The sequence below is a fragment of the Mobula birostris genome, chromosome 1 (assembly GCF_030028105.1).
Source record: "Mobula birostris isolate sMobBir1 chromosome 1, sMobBir1.hap1, whole genome shotgun sequence".
Taxonomy (NCBI): Eukaryota; Metazoa; Chordata; class Chondrichthyes; order Myliobatiformes; family Myliobatidae; genus Mobula; species Mobula birostris.
Window position 1 is genome coordinate 199,711,555 of NC_092370.1, and position 27,262 is coordinate 199,738,816.

Consider the following 27,262-nt stretch of genomic DNA (forward strand, 5'->3'; position numbering starts at 1 on the left):
GAAGAATGCAGGGTGACCTAATTGAAACCTATTGAATGGTGAAAGGCCTTGATAGAGTGGATGTGGAAAGGATGTTTCCTACGGTGGGAGTGTCGAAGACCAGAAGGCACAGCCTCAAGATAGAGGGGCATCCTTTTAGGGCGGAGATGAGGAATTACTTTTAGAGAATGGTGAATCTGTGGAATTTGGGTTGTCATAGGCAGCTCTGAAGGCCAAGTCTTTATGTATTTTTAAGGCAGAGGTTGATAGGTTCTTTATTAGTCAGGGCATGAACAGGATACAGGGAGATGGCAGGAGATTGGGGCTGAGTTGAAAAATGGATCACCCGTGATGAAATTGTGGAGCAGACTCAATGGGCCAAATAGCCTAATTCTGCTTCTATATCTTCTGGTCTTGTGCTTATAGTTGATGACACAGTGCCTTGAAGCTCTTGGATTGTGGAAACAGTCATTCAAATCTTTCCAGACAGAAGAAGATTTGTACAGCAGGTGCACATCAAGACCAAGACCAGATGTCTGTACAGGCTTATGACAAAGATCTGTGTCTACAGCTCTAGAAGTTTCATGACTTTGATTTGATTTCCTGACTTGACTGAGAGTGGTGGTAAAGATCACTCTGTATTGGATTAGGTGCTGATAAACTCTGGCCTAGATGACGATATCAAGACTTGACTGGAAGAAGAAAGAGGACATTTGTATAAATGTTAAGATGTTTATCACTGAAGATTTCATCTATATAATACTAAAACTCTCATGCTCTGTCTGTCTGTCTGTTCCAATTAGAGCAAACGGTGCATTACAGCGGCACTTTTCTTGGCTAAATCGAATTAAAATGTGCTAATTTACAGAATGCAGGCAAAGTTCAGGGTTATATATTCATGTAAAAATTGCTCATTCGCAAAAATCAACAGGCTCCCTTTTAACCCAAGAGCCGATCCGCCATCATAGAAATCGGGACGCGACAGCCCAACGCATGTGCACGGCCAGTCTCAGCAGTGACACCTACCAGAACAAAAGGGCAGGGCAGCTCTATTTCGAGTGGTCACACTCTGCTAATCACCATCAGCATGTGCAGGATTGGGACAGATCTAACTGCCACCCATCAATAAGAGATAATTAAATCTTATTGTAATGACGTACTTCGAGACACCCATAAAACCCTTTGCTGCAGTCAAAGGACAGTGGTGGCTATATCACATCCATTTAGGAGAGCGCCAACCACATCATCAACAATAATCAGCATCCTTTGATTATTGCTTCGTATCTTCTATCCAGTATTAGGGTAAAAAAAATGGTCAGCCTAATTATGCCGTGTGGTCAGGAGATGACACTGAACGTCATTGGGAAGCGGCAAGGAGAGGGAGAGAACAAGAATCGGATGAGACCAGGGCCGCACGACTCCAGGATCAAAGAGTCAGGACAAAAAAAGATGAGAGAAGAAGAGACAGAGGTGGAGAGGCATGCAAGTCTCCAGGATCAGAGGCAAACAACAAACAGCAGAAAAGATGAAGAGATGGGGGATGAAAGGGCTGCACGTCTCCAGAATGACAACGAGATACACAAGGGTGGCAGGTAAACCAGAAATGATGCCATCAAAAGTGTCCTTTGTTAAATGAGGAGCAGCTATATTTGCTTTGCTGCGCGTCGTTCTTCTTTAGTAAACTGAGGTTTTCTACTTCAGTTTCCAAAGCAAAGCGATACCAATAGCATTTAGGAAAATTTAATGTTCATTCTGGTCACATCAGACTGCACTACCCTTCTCTCAAAGGGTGCCCCAACGGGTCACCCTGTTGTCTAGTGTCTCCTAATTTTAGTAGTATGTAGTTGCAGTTATTATAGTGTAATAATTAAGATGTTGGAATGTCAAAGCCACGTACCTATTATCTGTCTGTTGGAGCCATGTATCTATTTTCTGTCGGTGGTACATTTATTATGGTAATCTGTCACGTGGGTTGACGTGTTGTAGAAGCAAATGAATGTAGCTATGTATTCACGTTTGTGATTAGTTATTATTTAGTCTAGTGGAGAGTGGTTGAGTCACAGAGAATGATTTTTTTAAATTGACTTAATTTGACCACTTTGTTATGCTAATTGGGACCTCTAATTGGAATGTCATCAGAATGTTAACTAGATTGCTAACTTCACTTAAGTACATTAGTTCAACTGCTAACTTTGTTATTTCACTAATTTTAATTCTATATTGCTAATTTAGTTTCATTAGTTTTTTTGTCACTGCAAGTTTTATCGTCTTTGCTGGTTTTGTAATTGGGATCGACGGCTGCCTACTAATAAAGGATTGAATGTACCTTGTTTGATTTTGGAACTTCATTGTTTTGGAAATGCATCATACTCCGTAGATCTCCTGGCTTAGTCTCTCAGTGCTTTTGCTTTGTTTTAAAGCAACCACTACAGGCGCTGTGCAGTATCAATTGCTCACCGTGACAAATTGAAAAACTATTTAACAGATTCCACAACAGTTGTCATCAACTTAACCTGCCTTTCTTTAAAAACTTAATTAATTTTGAAGGTCTTCATTAAAAGAACAGGCATGATTTTGTATCATTTCTCCAGTGTTCAGAATCAAAATCAGGTTTATTGTTACTGAAATTAGTTTTGTAGCAGTAGTACAGTGGACATAAAATTACTATAAATTACAATAAAATAAAATAAATATATAGTGTGAAAGAAGAATAGTGAGGTACTGTTCAGAAGTTCGTGGATCATTTGGAAATCTAATGGCGGAGGTGAAGAAGCTGATTCTAAAACATTAAGTATGTGTCTTCAGTCTCCTGTAACCTTCTCCCTGATGGTACTCCAATCACAAATGAGAAAATCTGCAGATGCTGGAATCCAAGCAACATAAACAAAATGCTGAGTTTCTCCAGCTTTTTGTGTGTGTTGCACTGATGGTACTATTGAGGAGAGGCCAAGGCCTGGATGGGAAGGGTCCTTAACGATGGATGCTGCCTTCCTGAGGCACTACCCTGTGAATATGTCTTGGATGGTCTAACAGGCTGAGTCTAGAACCCTTTGCAGCCACGTTAGATGCTGCACTTTGGAGCCTCCATACCGGTCAGTGATGCAACTCGTCAGAATGGTACAACTGTAGAAATCACTAGAGTCCTTGGTGACTAGGTTAGCCATGCCTCACACTGAGCACAGTTTGTAGTGTGGAAGTTACCCATTTGCATTTTTTAATATATATTCATATGGACTTGAGAGAACAATATCTTAATGCAGTGCCAAGGAGACCAAGATAACCTGAGATAAGCCAAAGCTACATGGAGATTAATACTCACATATTAGTAGGCACACATGTAAGTGCTACTCAGCACTTTCACTCGTTTTCCCTCCCTCAACATATCTCTATCTGTCTTTCATGATCACAAAGCTGTCCTTGTTCATTGTCCTCCCTCACCCATCTTTGCCTTGATGCCTCAGTGCCTCAATCACTCTTGTCCTAGAATCCCTTTACTGTGAGATCCTTCCTCCTCTCTTTTCCCACTTTGTGTCTTTATTCTGTACGACTCTCCTTTTACATATCCCTCCCTATAGCCATATCTATCCACATTCCCACTCACACATCGGTCCTTAGCTCCTTATCTTAACCACCGTGGCTTTTGGCTACAGGTCACATTCCCAGCCACACTTGGGTCCCCAGCTCCCAATCCCAATCACAGCTTTGGTTTAGATGTACACCTGGTACCATTCCCAAAAATTCAAAGTTATTTTATTATCAAAGGATGTATACATTATACAACCTTGAGATTCATCTCCTAACAGACAGCCACAAGACAAAGATATCCAAAAACAAACCCCATATATATGCAGAGAATAAAAGAAACACATCATGTTCATAAGAAAATAAAAGAATAAAATAACCCATAAAAAAGACCGTCGAACACCCAATGTGCAATGAAAAAAAACATCATGCAAACAGTAACTGCAAGCAAATCGTGTTTCTGAACTGAAGTCCACAAGAGAGTCCCATAGTCCAGTGCAGAGCCGGGTAAATACCGTGGAACAGCAATCTTAATCGGCTCATACCTTGCCTCAGGCCCTGACACCCTGACCTTTCCGACACCTTGACCTTTTCATTCTGGCCCAGCTCCATGCGAACATTGTGTTCTGTCGCTTCGAGCAACAATCTGAATCTGAATATCTTGCCTATGGCCTTGACACCCTGACCTTTTCAATTTGGCCTGGTGCTTAACTCTCCGTCTGCACAATAGGTTTTGCTGTTTGGACACGTCGAACTTTGTCAGTTCAAATTGTCCTGTGCCCAACCTTTCATGCTCTGCCACACTCTTGGCGATGGGCCCACCACCTCACTTTGCCTTGGTTCTGCCACATCGAGTTGCCTAAAGTGCAAAGGGAAGCTGCAGACTATTACTTGCAATGATCATTTGCCAAAAGGAGCATGGTTAACAAGGTATTCAGTTGCTAATTTTAAAACGTAAACACGAGGAATTCTGCAGATGCAGGAAATTCAAGCAACACACATCAAAGTTGCTGGTGAACGCAGCAGGCCAGGCAGCATCTCTAGGAAGAGGTACAGTCGACATTTCGGGCTGAGACCCTTCGTCAGGACTAACTGAAGGAAGAGCTAGTAAGAGATTTTGCCCTTTATTTAGTTGCTATCCTTGTTTCATTAGCTACCAGCCAGAAGTCACAGAGGATCACCAGCACCATTTTAACTTGAAGTTAAGTATCCCAACGTACTACTTCTGCGTATGTGGCCCTGTTTTAGTCATGTTTCATGATCTGGCTCCCAGTCGCGTTCCTAATACGTTCCCAGATTTGGAGGAATAGGAGTATTCCCAGCCACTCTCAAGCAGGTGGGACTAGCCCACTGGACTACATAGATGGCATGAATGAATTGGGCTGAAGGCCCTCTTTCCATGCTCTGACTTTTTAGCTACGTAGGTGGGTGTGACTTGTGAGTGGCAATCATCTTGGAGTGAATTCAATCCTGGAAGATATGTTGAGATTTGAATCACAAAATGTGTCTTTCAATCGTTTGAGTTATCTTCTGTAGAGATTCCATGCCTCAGAAATGCACAGAATCATTGTTGCATGGTAGACAGAGTATAAAAAGAGCCTTGAAACTGGGGATATTCACCTGGGAGGTGCTGATGTTGCTTCATTTATGGATTTGGATGCTTTTATTTGTAAAAATTAATGCCTTGAAAGGTTACCCCGAAGATATAGAAAGTGATTCATGTTTTCCATGGTCTTGTTATGCATCTTTATTGATTTTGGTAATGTAACTATATCGAGCATATTGCTGGAGAATATTTGTTTTGTAGGCAGCTGTCCATTCCAGGGGATTATGGGTTTGTGCTACTGGTGGACTGTGTCCTCTCCAGGGCGCAAGCCTGGGCAGGAAGATTTGAAGAACCGGCTGTTGCCCATGCAGTGGGTTCCCCCTCTCCATGTCACTGACATAGTCCAAGGGAAGGGCAAGTGCCGATACAGCTTGGCACCAATGTCGTCGCAGAGGTTGTCAGAGTGAAGTTGTAAACAACATCAAACTGCCTTAGGGACCCCGACTCCAGATTTCTTCCTTGAGGTTTACTCCCGAAGCCCTTGCCATGATGGGTGGGGCTGCATGGCAGCGGAGGTTTAAAATCAGAGTTTTCCTGCTCCTAGGGGGTTGCCGTCCAAGGCTGACGAGCCCCACCTGCCCAAAAGATGTTTAGTATAAGGACCATTTTCAAACAAGTGAATTACTTTGTGATTTGGAACTCAACTGTGAATATGTATGTTAGTTAACATCCTTTTCTGTACTGCAAGCCAATTCCTAATACTGTACTGGAATGATGTTTTTTTCTGGAATGGAAATGACATTGGTTGAAGTTTCCCATTTCTCTAGTCTGTGCTTAATGAAGGTGATGTTGTGTAATATGGCAAGAAATATTAACAAATATTAGGGTGATGGTAAAACCTCATTCAACACAGTCTGCACTGTGATTGGAATATTGGCTAAGAGCAGGGCTTGCATGCCATCATGTATCGATTCAAATGTATATTGTAAAACAAAGTTGCACTGTGATAAGAATTTAATGGCCTAGTCTTTGCACCATAGCTAATGCAGAATCTTGGAAATTTATAGCACAGTTGAGGTCATTTGCTAATATGATAGCAGGAGTTTATTGTTAAGCTATTACATACTGAACAAAGAATGCACGAGTTCCTTTTACTTTCATTATGAGTGAAAATGGTTTCTCATTCATGCTCCATTTAATTCAAGTTAACTTTTACTTCAGTTCAGTATGAAATTATTTAAAATACATTATGTGATCTAGAAACTCTTCCATGCATAGCTTGTCAGAAAAGTTGTTTTGTGTTCTTCATGTGAATGATACATTTATTCAGATATTCTTAGTAGTGTCAAATGCATGTCTAAACATAACTTTTTTAAAATTCAGTCAACAGAATTGAATGGAAGAAATTAAATCTCAACCCCAAGCCTGCCCAAGAAGAATAAGGCAATAATACACCAGCCATTGTGAATAGTCTGCATCTAAGCAAAATATTAAAAGGCAAGCAGTTAGCTAGATCAAGATGTTTTTCATATCATTATTTAAATTATTTCTTAAAAACGTGCTAATGTTTATAGTTTTGTTGAGGATTAGATTCCTGTTAAAATATTGGATGCATTTCTAGAGCTAAGAGAATTTCCTCGTAATTCTAGTCACTTTGTGTCTGTTCCAGCAGTAAGATGGCTGCGCGCTTGGTGGCAGCGGCCTCTCCAGGTCCTTATTGACTTTCTTGTGATTGCAGGACACTGCTGGATTTTAAGAATACCAGATGCTGCAAGCCTACCTCACTACCGAGTTGTTGGACGGCAGGTGAGCTGTGCAGTACAGGTTTATTGCATACCACATCGTCACCTGCTACAGCCACCCAGGGAAGAAGGGTCAGAAATGGTATGCAGTCCAACACATGGTGCAAACTTTTCTTGAGATCACAAGACCCTGTTGGACATTGGTAATATGAAATACCACGTCTGATCCGTTGGTTCATTTGCAAGACCAGTGGTGTAGGAACTGTGTGGCTTCAGTTGTTATATGTTCCAGGCCTACATGCTGTGGCAGTCACCCAGGAGAGGAGGCGCCAGAGGTGATGTGGAAGAGAACCGAGGCGCATTGGGTGTACTGGAATCCATGCTTGGCTAGAGCTGGCCATCCTGTTAGTGGTGCTCTCCAGTGTGTCCTCCATGGAAGACAAGTCTGTGACTGAACTAGTGCAACATGAGGAACTGCTGTGTGTTTATTCTTGCAGAAACATGGCTCTAGGACAACATCTGATGCACCATCAATCTTCAGGCCATGACACTTAGAGATTTGGGCTCATAAATTTTAATGTGACTGTATGCTATCATAACTATATATGCCACATGTTGTCTGCTGTGTGTACCATGTTTTGCATCGTAGCCCTGGAGGAATGCTGTTTCACTTAGCTGTATACATGTGTATAGTTGAATGACAGTTAAAATTGAACTTGATCTCGAGTTCCTCCAGCAGATTGTTTGTTGCTGCAGACTCCAGCATCTGCAGACTTAAGTCCTTAAGCATCGTTTCCCTCACAGTGGAAGTGGATTTCTATCACAATTTTTAAATATCATACTGATAGTTCTCTTTGATTGTCTCCTTTTGCTCTATATGTCCTTCAGCATCTGGGACCTTCAGTCTCTAGGTCTTCCATCAACAGAGATGTAACCAGTGCTTTCTTGCAAGCTCTCCCATCTGGGTGAACATTGAATAAATTCTCTTTTTTTTCAACTCATTTCCACCAAATAAGAGATCTGAGCATTTTCCGCCAAGTTTAAAATATAATAAATATCCCTTTCGTTGTCTTATGCATGTATCCCTTCTCACCTCTTTTTCTAGTACATTATCACTGATTTTGCATCTTTCACTTATTTGCATTACAACATATGTAAAACTCTCTAATAAGGTCATTAATGTGATAGAGATAGTAAAAGTTCTTCATCCTCAACCTTCTTGATCTGTATTGGAATGAGAATCAGGTTTATTATCACTTTCAATACACACTAAATGCTGAAGAAATTCAGCAGGCTAGACAGCATCAATGGAAAAGAGTGACAGTCGATGTTTCAGACCAAAACTATTCATCAGAACTGGCTGATTATCACCTTCTTATGAGTTTTTATGGCAACAGTATTGTGCAACGACATAAAATTTCTATTGGGGTAACACAGTGGTTAGTGCGCCACTGTTACAGCTCAGGGTGTCGAGAGTTTGGAGTTCAATTCTCGCGTCTTCTGTAAGAAAGTTTGTACATTCTTCCTGTGAGGGCATGGGTTTCTTCCAGCTGTTCTGTCTCCCTCCACAGTCCAAAGACTACCAGTTAATTGGTCATTGTAAATTGTCCTGTGATTAGGCTGGGAATAAATAGGTGGGTTGCTGGGCGGCACAGCTCACTGGGCTGGAAGATTCTGTGGTGTACCTTTAAATAAAATGAATTACAAAATAAATAAATCGTGCAAGCAAAAGGAATAATGAGTGTTCATGGACCGTTAAGAAATCTAAAGGCGGAAGAAGCTGTTTCTGAATCATTGAGTTTAGGTCTTCAGGCCCCTGTATCTCCTCTCCAGTGGTAGTAATACAGAGAAGGCACATGTCCCAGATAGTGAGGGTCCTTAATGAAGGATGCTGCCTTTTTAAGATACTGCCTCTTGAAGGAGTCCTCAGTGGTGGGGAGGATTGGGTCCAAGATGAAACTGGCTGAATCTTTAGTCTCAGTGTCCTCCAGTCTTTGTCGGCAACGTTTAACATAAACAACACCATCCTGTTTTCCTCTTCCTTTCAACTATGTATGTCAGCATTTAGAACGTAAGAACATAAGAAGTAGGAGCAGGAGTAGGCCATCCAGCCCATCAAGCCTGCCCGGCCATTCAATAAGATCATGGCTAATCTGTCCGTAAACCCAGCTCCATCTACCTGCCTTTTCCCCATAACCCTTAATTCCCAAAATAAATATATCATCCACGCATTAAACAAATGGTAGCTTTTAACAAAATTAGTTGAAATGTTACTTTAAAATTTTGTATTCATTTGCCTGATCTAAATTTTTATCTATTGATTGCAGACATCCCACCTCTCCCGGGAGTTCCGGGAGTCTCCCACATATTAATAGTGGCTCCCTGATGCCCGCAAATTATATACAATATCACGGAAATCAATTTTTTGAGAGCGACCACGAGAGAGAGAGCGAGAGAGAAAGCAAGCGACAGTGCGAGCGAGCACGAGAGCGACCACAAGAGAGAGCGCGCGAAGGAGAGCAAGAGAGAAAGCAAGCGACAGCGCAAGAGCGACCACGAGAGAGAGAGTGAGCGAGCGCGCCATGGGAGAGTATTCCAAAAACAGAAAATATTAAGCGTATGTCACCCCAGACTACCCTAAAGTGTACCCCTGCCTAATAGGGGTCATAAATAATGACAGTGTTGCTCGCTGCACTGTTTGCAACAGTGACTTTTCTATTGCCCATGGTGGGTTAGGACTGTAAAAGACATGTTGAGGTGAGTTTAACAGGTGTCATTTATTTATTAGCATAGCTAATGTTATTTAAACTAACTTGCTAGCTGCTAAGGAGCTACTCTACTGCAGACATCCCACCGCTCCCGGAAGTTCCGGGAGTCTCCCGCAAATTGATGGTGATACCTCCCTGAAATGAGTTTTTGCAGGGTGGGATGTCTGTGATTGATAGTCAAGAGAATGAACTGCAAGGGTTTCACTTCCTGCTCCCACACTGTCACTCTGGTATCCCCTGGGAAAATCTTTTGCCCTCTGCCTGTTTCTCATTTACATGGCGCCCCTCAGTGACTTATTCCAGAAAAGAACTGACGGTCTGCACAACCTCTCTCAACTCCTTCACTGTCAAAAAATTACCAGGCTGCTTGTCTGAAATCCAGTAAATAGTTAAAATGAAATGTTCTCCAATTAAATATTTGCAAACTGAAGTTTTTATCAAAAGTACTGCATATGCTGAAAATTTGAATTAAAATACAAAAAATTCTGGAAACAGTTGATTGGTCAAACAGAATCTGTGGAAACAGAAACAAAATAACATTTCAGATCAAAGATCCTTCATGAGAATTATTAAGGAAAAAAGGTAGTTTTAAATTGCAAAGAAGATTATTGGAGGGATTCATCTGTGATAGGGTGAGGGCAAGGCTACTATAGATGGCGAGTTGTAGGGGTCATTCTGCTAAATGGAATAATAGGACATTTGCGGGGGGGGGGGGGTTGCTGTTAGCAAAGACTTAATGTGTTACAAATAGCAGGGCTGTAGAACACGCCTGGCAGAACAGGATGTACTGGTGAAGAGAGTAAGACTGTGCCAATATTATGTGAATTATTTGCAGAAAAAAATGTCCGGTTCCGATACATAGAGAACCGGAGCTGTATTGCACAGAATCAAAATCAGATTTATTATCACAGACATGTTGTGATACTAATTTTTGCACTACTTATTTAACTTTATGATGCATACTATTTATGTATTTATTTACTGTAATTCACTGTTTTTATTATTATGTATTGCAATGAACTGCTGCCACATAACAACAAATTTCACGACATATGTCAGTGATAGTAAACCCGATTCTGCTTCTGAAATGTGTTGTTTTGTGGCAGCAGAAGAGTGCGATACATAAAAAGGACCATATGTTACAGTAAGAAATCTAAAAATAAACGGTACGAAAAGGGGAGCAAAATAGCAAGGTAGTGTTCATGGGTTCATTGACTGTTCAGAAATTTGATGGCAGAGGGGAAGAAGCTGTTCCAAAAAAATAAAGTGTGCATCTCCCTGATGATAGTAATGAGAGGAGGGCATGCCCAGGATGGTTAAGGTCCTTTATGATGGATGCAGCCTTCTTGAGGCATCTCTTGAAGATATCCTTAATGGTGGAGAGGCTGGTGCTTATGATAAAGATGGCTGAATCTACAATCCTCGGCAGTGTTTCTTGACCTTGTGCACTGGAGCTTCCGTATCAGGTGAAGATGCAGCCAATCAGATTGCTCACCACCATACATCAGTAGAAATTTACTCGTGTTAAGTAATATACCAGCCACTGGAACTACTTCATCATGATTGCATCAATATATTGGGCCCAGGATAGAACCTCTGAGGTATTAATGCCCGGAAATGTGTTGATGTCCATAAGAGATATGGTCTCCCGAAACAGGCTCTTCAGCCCACTGTTGTCAATGGCAATCATAAAGCCTATCTGTACTAATCCCATTTATCTGCAGAAATTCCAATTTCCTCAATGTCCTGTCAAGATACCAATTAAATGTTTCATTTCTGCCCCCACCACCTAATCAGACAGCTCATTCCAGAAACCAAATATTCCATGTACAAAAAATTTATACCCAAGATCCCCTCCTCCCTCCCACCTTAAGGTCATACCCTCTGGTTTTAGACAAGACTACATGTGTCCCCCGCTTTTCGAACATTTGCTTTACGAAACCTCGCTGTTACGAAAGACCTACATTAGTTACCTGTTTTCACTAACAGAAGGTGTTTTCACTGTTACGAAAAAAAGGCAGCGTGCGCCCCAAGCAGCCAGGCACCTCCCCCGGAACTGCATTCTAGCCGGCATTGCTTAAGCATGTGCCTGTGAGCATCTGTGCTTTGTGTTGATTTATTTTGAGCATCCATTAGCAAGATGAGTTCTAAGGTATCGGAAGAATGCAGCATCTCCAAATTTGCAGATGACACGAAGCTGGGCGGCAGTGTTAGCTGTGAGGAGGATGCTAAGAGGATGCAGGGTGACTTGAATAGGTTAGGTGAGTGGGCAAATTCATGGCAGATGCAATTTAATGTGGATAAATGTGAGGTTATCCACTTTGGTGGCAAAAACAGGAAAACAGATTATTATATGAATGGTGGCCGATTAGGAAAAGAGGTGCAACGAGACCTGGGTGTCATTATACACCAGTCATTGAAAGTGGGCATGCAGGTACAGCAGGCGGTGAAAAAGGCGAATGGTATGCTGGCATTCATAGCAAGAGGATTTGAGTACAGGAGCAGGGAGGTACTACTGCAGTTGTGCAAGGTCTTGGTGAGACCACACCTGGAGTATTGTGTGCAGTTTTGGTCCCCTATTCTGAGGAAAGACATCCTTGCCATAGAGGGAGTACAAAGAAGGTGCACCAGATTGATTCCTGGGATGGCAGGACTTTCATATGATGAAGGACTGGATCGACTAGGCTTATACTTGTTGGAATTTAGAAGATTGAGGGGGGATCTTATCGAAACATATAAAATCCTAAAGGGATTGAAAAGGCTAGATGCAGGAAGATTGTTCTCGATGTTGGGGAAGTCCAGAACGAGAGGTCACAGTTTGAGGATAAAGGGGAAGCCTTTTAGGACCTAGATTAGGAAAAACTTCTTCACACAGAGAGTGTTGAATCTGTGGAATTCTCTGCCACAGGAAACAGTTGAGGCCAGTTCATTGGCTATATTTAAGAGGGAGTTAGATATGGCCCTTGTGGCTAAAGGGATCAGGGGGTATGAAGGGAAGGCTGGTACAGGGTTCTGAGTTGGATGATCAGCCATGATCATACTGAATGGCAGTGCAGGTTTGAAGGGCCGAATGGCCTACTCCTGCACCTATTTTCTATGTTTCTAAAAGCCTAAAAGAGCTCGTGAAGGTGTTACACTTAGTGTAAAACTAGACATAATTAAGCGTTTCGATCGTGGTGAACAAAGTAAGGACGAAGTGAGTTTGGCTTGTGGAAGTTGGCAAAGATGATGTTGAAGAGGTTTGGCATCCCATGACCAAGAACTGATAGATGAAGAGCTGATGCAATTGGAAGAGGAAAGGATAACAATCGAAACTGAATGCAGTAGCAAATGGACCGAAAGTGAAGTCATCCAGGAACTGAACGTGAAGCAACTGCCTGAAATTTTCGCTGCAATGATTGCAGGAAAGTATGACTTTAATTTTGAAAGGGTACGTAGCTTTAGGGCATATTTGCAGGATGGTTTGAGTGCTTACAAAGAACTGTATGATAGAAAAATGGGCGAGGCTAGCAGTCAAGCATACTGTTTTTCAAACCTTTCCACATCAGCCACAGCAGACGAACCTCGACCTTTGACATTGAGGCAGGCAGAGATAGAAGATGATCTGCCTGCCCTGATGGAAACAGACGACGATGAGATGACGCCCCAGTGTCCCACCACCCCAACCCCCGGGCTGCGGACCAATACATTGCCATGGAGAATGCAGCGGTAGCCGGGACGCATCCAACACATCTTCAAGAAAAAAGCCGAAATAAACAAGCTAATTAATTAGGTGCTGCCCGGCACGTAAATGTCCACCCAGATCAGAGGCGATGCACAATCACCTCTGATCTGGGCCGACATTTATGTGCCGGGCGGCACCTAATTAATTAGCTTGTTTATTTTGGCTTTTTTCTTAAAGCTGTGTTGGGTGCGGCCCAGCCAACACTGCTCCACTGCATACTTCACGGATCGGTATCGGTCGGCAGCCTGGAGGTTGGGAACCACTGCACCACCCCAACCTCTGACGACTCAGCCTAACACACCATCATCAGTGTGCTCGGCGCTGTCTTCTCGATTCCGGTAAGTGATACTACACTGTACATGCATTATTTCTACTTTATATAGGCTATGTATTTTTATGTGTTATTTGGTATGATTTGGCAGCTTAAAGGTTACTGGAGAGAGTGTTTCTGCCGAGAGCGCTTGCGTGAGATGGTTTTGCTACGGAGAACAGTGCGGCAATGATTGTAGAAAAGTATTTCTACTTTATATAGGCTGTGTATTTATTATATCATTACTGCTTTTACTATATATTACTGTTATTTTAGGTTTTGTGTGTTATTTGGCAGGTTATTTTTTAGGTCTGCGAACGCTCAGAAATTTTTCCCATATAAATAAATGGTAATTGCTTCTTTACTTTACGACATTCCGGTTTACAAACCATTTCATAGGAATGCTGTACCTTCGGATAGCGGGGGAAACCTGTACTAGAGAAATGGATTCAGGCCTTCTATCCTTTCTATGCTACTTCTAATTTTATATACCCCTGTCATGTCATGTTTTGGTCTCTTCACTCCAGTGAAAATGAAACCTAGCCTATTTAATGGAGACAGGGGTACACTGCATATGCTGGTATTTTATTCCTTTGGACCACTCAATCTTTCCTTAAAACTCAAACTCTGCAAACCAAACAACTTCCTTGTGAATTTTTTTCTGCATCCACTCTAGATTAAACACATCTTTTCTGTAATGTGGCAATCAGAAATGCATACAATACGCCAAGTATAGTCTAAACCAATCTTTTGTACAGCTGCAACATAATATTCCAAATCTTACAGTCATTGCCGCTGTGATTGAAAGCAAGCATGTCAACAAACCAATTTTATATATAATTTGCTAACTCACCTTGGATCCCATGCCATATTCTTGCTATTCTGTTTACCAGTCCCAGTTATCAGGGAACTATTTATTCACTTCCCATGGCTTCTCTGTTCAAAAATCACTCCGTGGCCCTACTATGTACGTCCTGTCCAGGTTTAACTTCCCAAAGAGCCTCACTTCACACATCTTGAGTTAAATTCCATCTTTCATTCCCTTGCACACTTTCCCATTCGATTTATATTCTGCTGTAACCTTAGAAAACTTTCGCTGTTCACTATGCCACCAGTTTCGGTGTCATCTGCAAACTTACTAATCATGCCACCAATGTTCACTTCAAATCAATTTATATGATTAACAGTAATCCAGCATAGAGTCCTATGGCACAATATTGGTCACCAGTGTCTTATCTGATAAAAAAAAATGCTCTCCTACCTCCCTTGCCTTCTACTCACAAACCAATTTTATATATCATTTGCTAACTCACTGGATCCCATGCATTCTAACCTTGTAGACCAACCCACCATGTGGGACCTTGTCAAGGGCCTTGCTAAAGTTCAGGTAAACATCATCTACTTCCCTTCCTCTTTTAACCTCTTGGTCAGCTCTTCAAAAACTCATTCTAAGCTTAGCTCATTCAAACTGCAGCTTAATGCTATTGTAGTAGCCCAGGCAAATAATTCCCATGCATTTTGTAGCTAGCAGCAGTGCATGCAGTGCTAATAAAATGTAAATATTAAGTATTGTTAGGCCTAAACTCCTCTGGAGAGTATTTTCTCACACTTAAGTTATTGAAAAAATTAGGATGGCCGAAGATGAACTTCTCACAAGATACCCAATCTCTGATCTGTTTATGTAACATATATGGCTGGTCCACTTGCGTTTTTGATCAATGGTACAAGACAATAATTTCAATGAATGCAAAAGATATAATGTTGTGCAGCACCATAATCATGGTAACTACTCAGTTGTCTATGTTTTGTTTTCAGCCAGTAAGGATATTTCTTTTCACCAAATGTTACACCTGAAATTGACAATCTTGCATTCATTGGTGAATATTTCCACTTCTGATCTTATGAACAGAAATAAGTCATTGATAAAGCAGATGAAGATGGTTAGGTTCACCAATTCAGGACAAACGAATTTTTAGCCAATGGAATTATTGAAATAAAATGCATTTGGTGTTTACATATATATTTAATAAAAGTGCCCAAAATATAAGGAAATACAAAGCTCAGGTAATTTACATATAATATTCCTTAAGTTTTTGTCAATTTTCTTCCATGTGGCATTTTGCTATTATGAACATATTTTAAGGGGTTAAAATAATGTTAGGTAATAATTCCACACAACCTTACATGCAAAAATGAGAGGGTAGGATACAATTCTTAGAAGTGAAGAACTCTCAATCATTAAGAAAAGTCCATGAATTATTCTAAAAGCAATTTTAAAGTGGTAAAAAGAATAAGGCATGTAAGCAAGAAATGAGATGGGGCAATATGGGTCAAATGGTAAAACTACCAGATGCTTGATAGGCTGAATAGTCTGTTTCCGTACTTTTACAACGTAATTAATTCCGAGACTGATCTGGTGGTTCTAGTATAGTAGTATGATAAAAGTTTACCAGTTAGTAATAAGTGCTCAAATTTTCATATATCCAAATACTAGCAGTCACTTTAGTAAGAGTATCCCGAGTTTACACCATAAACATCTTATGAAGAGTGATATCGCCGTAGACGCTGACTTTGGTGACTTCTCTCAAACTCTTATATCGATGTTTGAATTCAAGAAAATGTTGTTTATTCACAGCCACCTTGTATTGTTCTGGTTCACCAAGAATCAGTATCTGCAGGATTTAAAAATAAATTAATTTATTTCATGCAAATTATTAAATTCAGTTCTAACTCTATTTACTCTAATGAAGTACAAATTTACATTTAGACAGCATTTTTGACTACAAAGCTAACTATTTTGAAGTGCTATCACTTTATGAAAAAAATTGTTTTCCTTAAGGTTTAAATGCTACTTAATAAATTATATACTATTAGACTAGTATAATTTAATAATAGAAATGGATTAACTATCAGTGAAAATACTAAATACATCAATATCAGCTACAAATAACATTTTCTGTTGGAATATTAAATTATCTTAAACACCCCTTTGTTTATTTGGGACACTGCTACTTAACTGGGACATGAGACTGTTGCTGAACAGTTTCTAATTAGCAACAGTTGCACACACTTGTGTGGTCATTAGGCACTACACCATGCTTAGAACAAACAGTTTTTAAAATAGCATTGTGTGTGTGTGTCCGTCCGTACAAAAAAGTAGTCATTTTTGTCACTGTTAGTTGATGAGAAATAAACAATATGACAATTCAGAACAGTCTTGCTCACTGTGGTTTCAAGCATTGAGGCTTGGATATGCCAGAAACAACTGGGAATGAAAATGAAATGATGTCACTACTTCAAGTTAGGAAATACAAAGAATTTGAAGGTATCAACAATCATCTTGAATGTTTAAATGAAAAATAAGATTTGGAGGATGCAATTGTTGAAAGCATTGTATGAAGGTAGTCCATTATCTGCACTGTGTCTGCGCTGAGTGTATTCATTTACAATGAAAAGAACATGGCAGGAAACACTGGATGAATTCCTCTGGTGATAACTATTAGGAACTAATACACAATTTTATAGTACTGTAGTAGTATTGGTCTGTGTTCTAATTTGTTCTGTATTTCATTTAAATATATGATTTGTCGCCAATTTAAATGGTAGTTTTGGCTTTTTTAATACCTTTTTAATTATTTTCCTGAAACTTCGGCAAATTGGGGCTGCTGCTTAATTGGGCCTAAATGTACTGGTCCCAATTAAACAGAATCTACTGTACTCAGCTCTTTTTCTCAGGCACAATTCTCCAGCTACTTCTTTGAAATACTCTTAAGACTTTGGAAAGGTTTTTCGCTTCACCAATTTCCAAGTCCCAATCTGTAAACTGATGGAAGCCAATAAATGTTCTAAAGTTACAAATGACAACTTCAGTAATATCATTAACCTTCATTACTTTAGTTGTCAGGCTGCTTTTTCAGTTTCAATTCCTCCTTGACCTGCTACGCATATATATTCTTTTGTAATTAGGAGAAAACCCTAGATGATATTCTCTCCCACCGCCAAAACTTTCTGCATGAAAATTAAATCTCAACTTTGAATGTAGTAGTTTAATATAACCGAGTGGTTTGCTAGTCTTTTAGTCAATTAAGCATCAACCAAACAGTATAAGAAGATATTTGGACAGATGCGTGAATAGGCAAGGCAAAGAAGGGTACAGACCTTGTACTGCAAATGATAGATGGTAATAAAGGTCACCATAGATATAGTGGGCTGAAAAACCTGTTTCAATGCAACATTGACTCTAAGAATCAGAAACTGTTACATTACAGAAGGAGGCTATAAGATCCATGCCAGCTTTTTATGGAGCAATCCAGTCAGTTCCATTCCATTATTCTTTCTCCACAAATTGATTCCCTTGTGACCATCCATTTCCATCTTCAGAACTGATTATTTCCACAACCCCAGAAACAATGAGTTCCAGATAATAACCACATACTACAAAAAGGAAAAATCCTCCCAAGTCTCTTCCTAATCATTTTAACCCTGAGATCACTGGTGCATGAACCAACCATAAATGGGAGTCTTCCTTCTGAGGTTACTGCACTACTGGTGCGGATGCAGGGTTTTGACCTGAAAAGTCAATCATTCCTTTCCTCCCGCAGATGCTGCTCAACACAATGAGTTCTTCCAGTAAATTGTTACTGCACTAACTCGTTACGGTTGCTAAATAGAAATCTAGTTCAACTTTTTGCAAATTCTTCATTAATTAAAAATAGGGATCAATTTTGTATATGTCCACAAGCACACTATCTTTGCTACATGAAGGGCAAAAAATAGCACACGGTTGACTCCAAGATTTTGTAAGGTCAATTCTGGAAAATGATCTTCCAGAATCTGAAGCCTTTTTAAAAAAAAAAATAAAATTCCCTGTAGATAGGGACACCAATTAAGAGTTCAAGTATTTTCCTTCTCAAGTCATTGAACACTACAGCATAGAAACAGGCCCTTTGGCCCATCTAGACCGTGTAGAACTATTATTATGCCTAGTTCCATCAACCTGCACCTGGACCACAGCCCTCCATACCCCTCCAATCTGCGTACCTATTCAAATTTCTTGTAAATGTTGAAATCGAACCCACATCCACCACTTCCACTGGCAGCTCATTCCACACTCTTAGCGCCCTCTGAATGAAGAAGATTCCCTTAAACATTTCACCTTTCACCCTTACCCTATCACCTCTAGTCCTAGTCTCACCTAATCTCAGTGAAGAAAGCCTGTTTGCATTTACCCTATCTATACCCCTCATAATTTTGTATGCCTCTATCAAATCTTCTCTCATACCCCTACAATCCATGGAATAAAGTCCTAACCTATTCAGCCTTTCCCTGTTATTCAGGCCCTAAGTTCCGGCAACATCCTTGTAAATCTCTGCAATCTTATTAATATCTTTCCCATAGGTAGGTGACCAGAACTGTACACAATACTCCAAATTAGGCCTCACCAATGTCTTATACTGTGCAACATTAACATAACATCCCAACTCATATATTCAGTACTTAATTTATGAAGACCCATATACTAAGCGCTCTCTTTAAGACCCCATCTTCCTGTGACACCACTTTCAAGGAATTATAGATCTGTATTGCCAGATCATTCTTTTCTACCGCATACCTCAGCACCACACCTCTTACTATGCAAGTCCTACCCTGGTTTGTCCTTCCAAGTGCGAAACCTCACACTTGTCTGCATTAAGTTCTATTTGCCATTTTTCAGCCCATTTTCCCAGATGGTCCAGATCCCATTGCAAGCTCTACTAACCTTCTCCGCTGTCCACTATACCCCCCAATCTTGGTGTCATCTGCAAATTTGCTGATCATCTAGATTGCTGATATAAATAACAAATAACAAGGGAACCAGCATTGATCCCTGCAGGACACCACTAGTCACAGCCTTCCAGTCAGAGACGACTACTACTACTACTACTATGTTGACTCAGGCCTAGGGGGTCTCCAGTCAGAGAGACAACTATCTACTACCACTCTCTGGCTTCTCCCACAAAGCCAACGTCTAATCCAATTTACTATCTCATCCTGAATGCCCAGCAACTTAACGTTCTCAGCCAACCTTCCATATAGAACCTTGTCAAAGGCATGTAGACAACATCTACTGCCTTTCTTTCATCAACTTTCCTGGGTAACTTCCTTGAAAAACTGTATAGAATTGGTTTGGCATGATCTATCACGCACAAAGCCATGCTGATAGTCCTTAATTAGTCTATTCCTGTCCCTTAGAATACCTTCCAATAACTTACCCACTACTGACTTCACGCTCACAGGCCTATCGTTTCTTAGCTTATTCCATGAGCCTTTCTTAAACCACAGTCTTTGTGGATTGAAAGTAACATCTCCTCTTTGCTGAGGATCAACAGTGGTGCACCTCACGGATGCTTGCTTACCCTACTACTTTATTCGGTCTACACTCACAATTGTGTGGCTAGACACAGCTCAAATGCTGTCTATAAATTTGCCAATCTTGCATTCAGTGTTAGTAAGACCAAGGAATTGATTTTGGATTTGAGAAAGAGGAAGTCACGGGAACACACATTAGTCCTCATCAAGGGATCAGAAGTGGAAAGGGTGAGCAGTTTTAAGTTCCTGGGTGTCAACATCTCTGAGGATCTAGCCTGGATCCAACATTAGAAAGAAGGCACAACAGCAGCTACATTTCATTAGGAGTTTGAGGAGAATTGGTATGTCACCAAAGACACTCGCAAATGTTTTACAGATGTACCATGGAGAGTATTCTATCTGGTTGCATCACCATCTAGTATGTGGGTGGGCTCTTCACAGGATCAAAATAAGCTGCAGAAAGTTGTAAGCTCAGTCAGCTCCATCATGGGCAATAGCCTCCCCAGCATCGAAGAAACCTCCAAAAGGTGATGTCTCAAAAAGGCGGCATCCATCATTAAGAACCCCCAACACCCAGGACATACTCTCTTCCCATTGCTACCATCGATGTGGCAAAGGCACCTGAAGATGCTCAAAGCTTCATGAACAGCTTCTTCCCCTCCACCATCAGATTTCCAAACGGACAATGAACACTACCTTAGTGTTTTTCCCTCTCTTTTTGCATAACTTACTTAATTTACACACACACACATATATATATATATATATATACACATATATATATATATATATATATATATATATACACACACACACACACACACACACATTATATATACACACACACACACATACACACACACTATATATATACATACACACACGCGCGCACTACATATATACGCGCGCGCGCACCACATATACACGCGCGCACCACATATACACGCGCGCACCACATATACACGCGCGCACCACATATACACGCGCGCACGCACACACACATATATATGCATACACACACTATATACACACACACACAATATACACACACACACAATATACACACACACACACACACACACATATATATATATATATATATACACACACACACAGTAACCGAATTGTAATTTATAGGTCTGAATTATATATTGCAATATATTGCCGCAAAAGAACAAATTTCACAACATATGCTAGTGATACTAAACCTGATTCTGAACAACCGATTATCTGTCCTCCAATCATCCAGCACTCCACCCACAGCTAAGAATGTTTTAAGTACCTCTGCCCATACAATTTCTGCACTAGCTTCCTCACAAGGTCCAAGGAAACACCTTGTCTGACCCTGGGAATTTGCCTCAAAACAGTAAGGATACTTGTGGGGCATTTTGAGGGAATGGGAAGAAACAAAAAAAAAAAAGTGAGGTATGTTCTGGTTCCCTGTATGTTTTAAGAGATCAGTGAGACCCCTTCTTCAAGATGATGGTAAACGTTCTCAACAGATTGTAATTTCAAATTATAAACTGTTGCTGATTCAAATTTTCAGATTAAATTCAAAGGCAAATGCTTAAGCTGTACCTGAAAATCAGTAAATTGGACAAGGCTTTATGAAAGAAATAATTTTCAATTACTTACTACAGTGAAGATGGAGCAAAGGGAGAAGAACCACTTATTCTAAAATACTTTCCTTTTAATAGAAATTAGATCAATTACTAGATAGCAGATAGATAAACAGATGTTGAAAACTCCAGAGAAATGTCTAAATGCCGTACAACTCCTTTCCAGAAGCAAACACCATGCCCTCCATTTTGCCCCCAAAAGCCCCCATTCTCATTCAGTAACAATTTACCCTTAAATTGAATTGCTATGGAGTGCAGGTCTTCCAAAAGATAGGAAAAAATCCAGTAAAACTGAATATGCAACCAGGGAAGTGGAGTTATTCCCACAAAGAAGTAATAAATATATTGCTTGAGATAAAAACATCAAGATTTTGACAAATCAGAGTATTTTCATTATATCTAAATTAATGGGCAATCCATATGAACTGCATTGACACAAAATTGTATAGGGACAAAGCAGGTGGAGGATCATGATGTACTATTAGCTGATGCTATTCAGTGTTAGGCAGGTATCATGACCAACCACAACAGAAGTAAATAAGTAGACGGAACTAGGATCAAATTTCACACTGACCATAAAAGGGTACATTTATAGTCATAGCTCAGACTCCTTGAGTGTTAGATGTAGAAGAGAGCTGCTGAGGAAGAGGATTCTGGTTTAGTCTCTTTGAAACTTCAAGCAGAATAGTGGACTAATTTAAAATTATGTATGAAATAGGCAAAACTGGAGCACTACAAATAATTTGAAAGGCTGCAAAAGCACAGGAAATTGAAAATATGTAAGGATTTAAAACGAAGAATGTCAACTTCATAATCAAAGAGTTTCGTAACCTGGAATTAGTACAGATCCACAAAAACAAGAGTTTTGGGTAACAAGTTGGGGCAGAGTTAGCAAAATATCAATAAGCAATATATTCTCAGGAGTCAGAATGTGCAGCCAGCTAAGAAAACAAGCAATAAGCACGATAAATTCTGCAGATGCTGGAAATCCAAAGCATCGCACACAACACGTTTGAGGAACTCAGCAAGTTAGGCAGCATCTATGGAAAAGAATAAATAGGCAATATTTCGGACCAAGATCCTTCCACAGGATTGGAAAGGAAGGGGAAAGATGCCAGAATAGAAAGGTTGGGGGGAGGGAGGAGAAAAACTAGAAGGTGATTGGTGAAGCCAGGTGGATAGGAAAGGTAAGGGTCTGGAGAGGAAGGAACCTGATGGGAGAAGATAGTGGACCATAGGAGAAAGGAAAGGAGGAAGGGATCCAGAGGTCATGATAGGCAGTTAAGAAGTAAGAGGCTAGAGTAGGGTAAAATAGAAATAGAATGGTTCTATTCTATTCTATACCATTCTATTCTATGGAACTATTCTATAGTTTGCCTCTTAATGCCCAGCACATGGTGACACTGTTTATCCAATAAAATGGACTAAAAACATTTGTGATATCCTTTATATACAGTGGTATGCAAAAGTTTGGGCACCCCTGGTCAAAATTTCTGTTACTGCGAATAGTTAAGTGAGTAAAAGATGAACAGATCTCCAAAAGTCATAAAGTTAAAGATGAAACATTCTTTTCAACATTTTAAGCAAGATTAGTGTATTATTTTTGTTTCATACAATTTTAGAGTGGGGGAAAAGGAAAGGAGCACCATGAAAAAGTTTGAGCACCCCAAGAGATTTGAGCTCTCAGATAACTTTTACCAAGGTCTCACACCTTAATTAGCTTGTTAGGGCTATGGCTTGTTCACAATCATCATTAGGAAAGGTCAGGTGATGCAAATTTCAAAGCTTTATAAATACCCTGACTCCTCAAACCTTGTCCCAACAATCAGCAGCCATGGGCTCCTCTAAACAGCTGCCTAGCACTCTGAAATTTAAAATAAATGATGCCCACAAAGCAGGAGAAGGCTATAAGAAGATAGCAAAGTGTTTTCAGGTAGCCATTTCCTCAGTTCGTAATGTAATTAAGAAATGGCAGTTAACAGGAATGGTGGAGGTCAAGTTGAGGTCTGGAAGACCAAGAAAACTTTCTGAGCGAACTGCTCATAGGATTGCTGGAAAGGCAAATCAAAACCCCCATTTGACTGCAAAAGACCTTCAGGAAGATTTAGCAGACTCTGGAGTGGTGGTGCACTGTTCTACTGTGCAGCAACACCTGCACAAATATGACCTTCATGGAAGAGTCATCAGAAGAAAACCTTTCCTGCGTCCTCACCACAAACTTCAGCGTCAGAAGTTTGCAAAGGAACATCTAAACAAGCCTGATGCATTTTGGAAACAAGTTCTGTGGACTGATGAAGTTAAAATAGAACTTTTTGGCTGCAATGAACAAAGGTATGTTTGGAGAAAAAAGGGTGCAGAATTTCATGAAAAGAACACCTCTCCAACTGTTAAGCACGGGGGTGGATTGATCATGCTTTGGGCTTGTGTTGCAGCCAGTGGCACGGGAAATATTTCACTGGTAGAGGGAAGAATGAATTCAATTAAATACCAGCAAATTCTGGAAGCAAACTTCACACCATCTGTAAAAAAAAGCTGAAGATGAAAAGAGGATGTCTTCTATAACAGGATAATGATCCTAAACACACCTCAAAATCCACAATGGACTACCTCAAGAGGCACAAGCTGAAGGTTTTGCCATCGCCCTCACAGTCCCCCAACCTAAACATCATCGAAAATCTGTGGATGGACCTCAAAAGAGCAGTGCATGCAAGACGGTCCAAAAATCTCACAGAACTAGAAGCCTTTTGCAAGGAAGAATGGGTGAAAATCCTCCAAACAAGAATTGAAAGACTCTTAGCTGGCTACAGAAAGTGTTTACAAGCTGTGATACTTGCCAAAGGGGATGTTACTAAGTACTGACCATGCAGGGTGCCCAAACTTTTGCTTCAGGCCCTTTTCCTTTTTTGTTATTTTGAAAATGTAAAAGATGGAAATAAAAAAGTAATCTTGCTTAAAACATTAAAGAAATGTCATCTTTAACTTTATGCCTTTTGGAAATCAGGTCATCTTTTACTTGCTTAGCTATTCACAGTAACAGAAATTTTGACCAGGGATGCCCAAACTTTTGCATGCCACTGTATCTGCAGACAACAGACTGCTAGTCCCTGAAGAACCTGCCTATTGAGGTTAGTGTTCGTGCTGCCTTCAGTGGCTACTTTTCAGTTGAATGCAGACATCTTAATCTATTATCTCTAATGATGAGATTAAAGTGTTACTCCATCTTCCCAGAACTTTTTCTTCTCTCTTCCAGGAGCTTGTACTAAAGTGAGAGGCCTCTGTTCATTTGCCTTAGACCTGCTGTATTGAAAGAGGATTCCCTCTTAAAATTGTACATTTAGAGCAGGGGTCTCCAACCTTTTTTTTTTAACACATGAACCTATACCATTAAGCAAGGGTCCATGTGTCAAAAAAGGTTGGAGACCCCTGCTCTAAATGTGCAACTTTAAGAGGGAATCCCTTTTCAATACAGCAAGTGTTGTTTTTAGAGGCAAAAACAAGCTATTGAAGGAAGTCAAACAACAGGAATTCTGCAGATGGTGGAAATTCAAGCAACAAGCCTGAAATGTCGACTGCACCTCTTCCTAGAGATGCTGCCTGGCCTGCTGCATTCACCAGCAACTTTGATGTGTGTTGTTTATTGAAGGAAGTCAGCAGGTCAGATAGCATCTGAGGAGGCAAAGCAATAGCCAACATCTTAGATCAAAGTATCAACTATCCCTTTGCCTCCACAGATGCTGCCTGGCCTGCTGAATTCTTCAAGCAGCTTTTTCTTATTGATCCTTGTCCCTGTGTCTGCAGTTTCTTGTGTCAGTGTTACAAAAGCCCCAAGGTCAACAAAAGAAAAACAGTTCATCACTTGCTTCACCAGCCCCTGCACAGCTTCTAAAACAAAAAATAACTCCACAACAACAATGTGTAGAACATAACAAACCTGGCTGAAGATCCCTCTATCTAATAACAGTGTGACTGGCCTTTCATTATGTTCAGCATATGCTCAGCTCTGAGATTAAGAGGGTTTTGGATAGAGCATGCTGCGTCAAAATGTTTGTGGTTGTATCCAGTTAGCATTTCTGCTCATGTCACATTTTACCTGCTCTATGTATTTCTGGCAGACATCAAATACAAGCATGCTCTCGGATTAACATCTAAGTGGCTTTGTGAGAGAAGAGTATGCATAGGTAACGCTCATTAAGGTTGCATGAGGACTTCACAAGCCCCCTATATCAATTAGAAAAATATTTCAATAACATTTTGTGTGTATTTTATAGTAGATAGGATGGAAAGAACTTTGACATTTCACCCTACTTAAGGTACCCAGGTGTTCACATAGTTCGCAAACAACAGGAATTCTGTAGATGCTGGAAATTCAAGCAACACACATCAAAGTTGCTGGTGAACGCAGCAGGCCAGGCAGCATCTCTAGGAAGAGGTACAGTTGACGTTTCAGGCTGAGACCCTTTGTCAGGACTAACTGAAGGAAGAGCTATTAAGAGATATGAAAGTGGGAGGGGGAGGGGGAGATCCAAAATGATAGAAGACAGGAGGAGGAGGGATGGAGCCAAGAGTTGGACGGGTGATTGGCAAAGGGGATATGAGAGGATCATGGGACAGGAGGCCCATCCCTCCCTCTTGGTAATGCAGTCTGATGTGACCAGAATGAACATTAAATTTTCCTGAATGCTATTAGTATCGCTTTGCTTTGGAAACTTAAGTAGAAAACCCCAGTTTATTAAAGAAGAACGATGCGTAGCAAAGCAAATATAACTCCTCCTTGTTTAACGAAGGACACTTTCGATGGCATCATTTCTGTTTTATCTGCCACCCTTGAGCCTCTTGTTGTTATTCTGGAGATGTGCAGGCCTTTCATCCCCCGTCTCTTCATCTCTTCTGCTGTTTGTTGCTTATCTCTGATCTTGGAGACATGTATGCCTCTCCTCCTGCCTCTTCTTCTCTCATCTTTTTTCGTCCTGACTCTTTGATCCTGGAGTCGTGCGGCCCTGGCCTTATCCGATTCTTGTTCTCTCCCCTCTCCTTGCCGCTTCCCGACGACGTTTGGCGTCATCTCTTGACCATAATGTCCCCCTTCCCTGTTCACGCAGCATAATTAGGCTGACCATTTTTTTTACCCTAATGCTGGATAGAAGATACGAAGCAGTAACACTAAAGCCTCCAGGATGCTGATTATTCTTGATGATGTGGTTGGCGTTCTCCTAAATGGATGTGATATAGTCACCGCTGTCCTTTGACTGCAGCAAAGGGTTTTATGGGTGTCTCTAAGTATGTCATTACAATAAGATTTAATTATCTCTTATTGATGGGTGGCAATTAGATCTGTCCCAATCCTGCACATGCTGATGGTGATTAGCAGAATGTATCCCCTTGAAAGAGCTGCCCTACCCTTTTGCTCCAGTAGGTGTCGCTGCTGAGGCTGGCCGTGCGCATGTGTCCGGCTGTCGCGTCCCGATTTCCATGATGGCCGATCGGATCTCGAGTGAAAACCAGCCTGTTGATTTTTGGCCAATGAGCAACTTTATACAAATATATAACCCTGAACTTTGCCTGCATTCTGTAAGTTAGCGCATTTAAATTCAATTTAGCCAAAAAAAGTGCTGTAATGCACCATTTGCGCTAACTGGAGGTCACAAACAGACGGAGCATGAGAGTTCTAGTAGTATATAGATGAAGGAAACTATCATTTGTGTCT

General features: G+C 40.6%; 2 protein-coding genes across 6 annotated transcripts in view; one reads left to right on the forward strand and one right to left on the reverse strand.

The window, feature by feature from the left end:
- LOC140202876 (organic solute transporter subunit alpha-like) overlaps positions 1 to 27,262 on the forward strand; it is a 158,660-nt gene that overhangs the window by 26,403 nt on the left and 104,995 nt on the right. The gene's annotated exons all lie outside the window — the stretch shown is intronic.
- Positions 15,595 to 27,262, reverse strand: part of lgals3b (lectin, galactoside binding soluble 3b) — a 34,698-nt gene continuing 23,030 nt past the window's right edge. For all 5 annotated transcript variants that reach the window (XM_072268487.1, XM_072268470.1, XM_072268507.1 and 2 more), the window contains one exon: positions 15,595 to 16,263. In XM_072268487.1, coding sequence (XP_072124588.1) covers positions 16,114 to 16,263 — 150 coding nt within the window. In that variant the 3' untranslated portion in view covers positions 15,595 to 16,113. The remainder of the gene's footprint in view (positions 16,264 to 27,262) is intronic.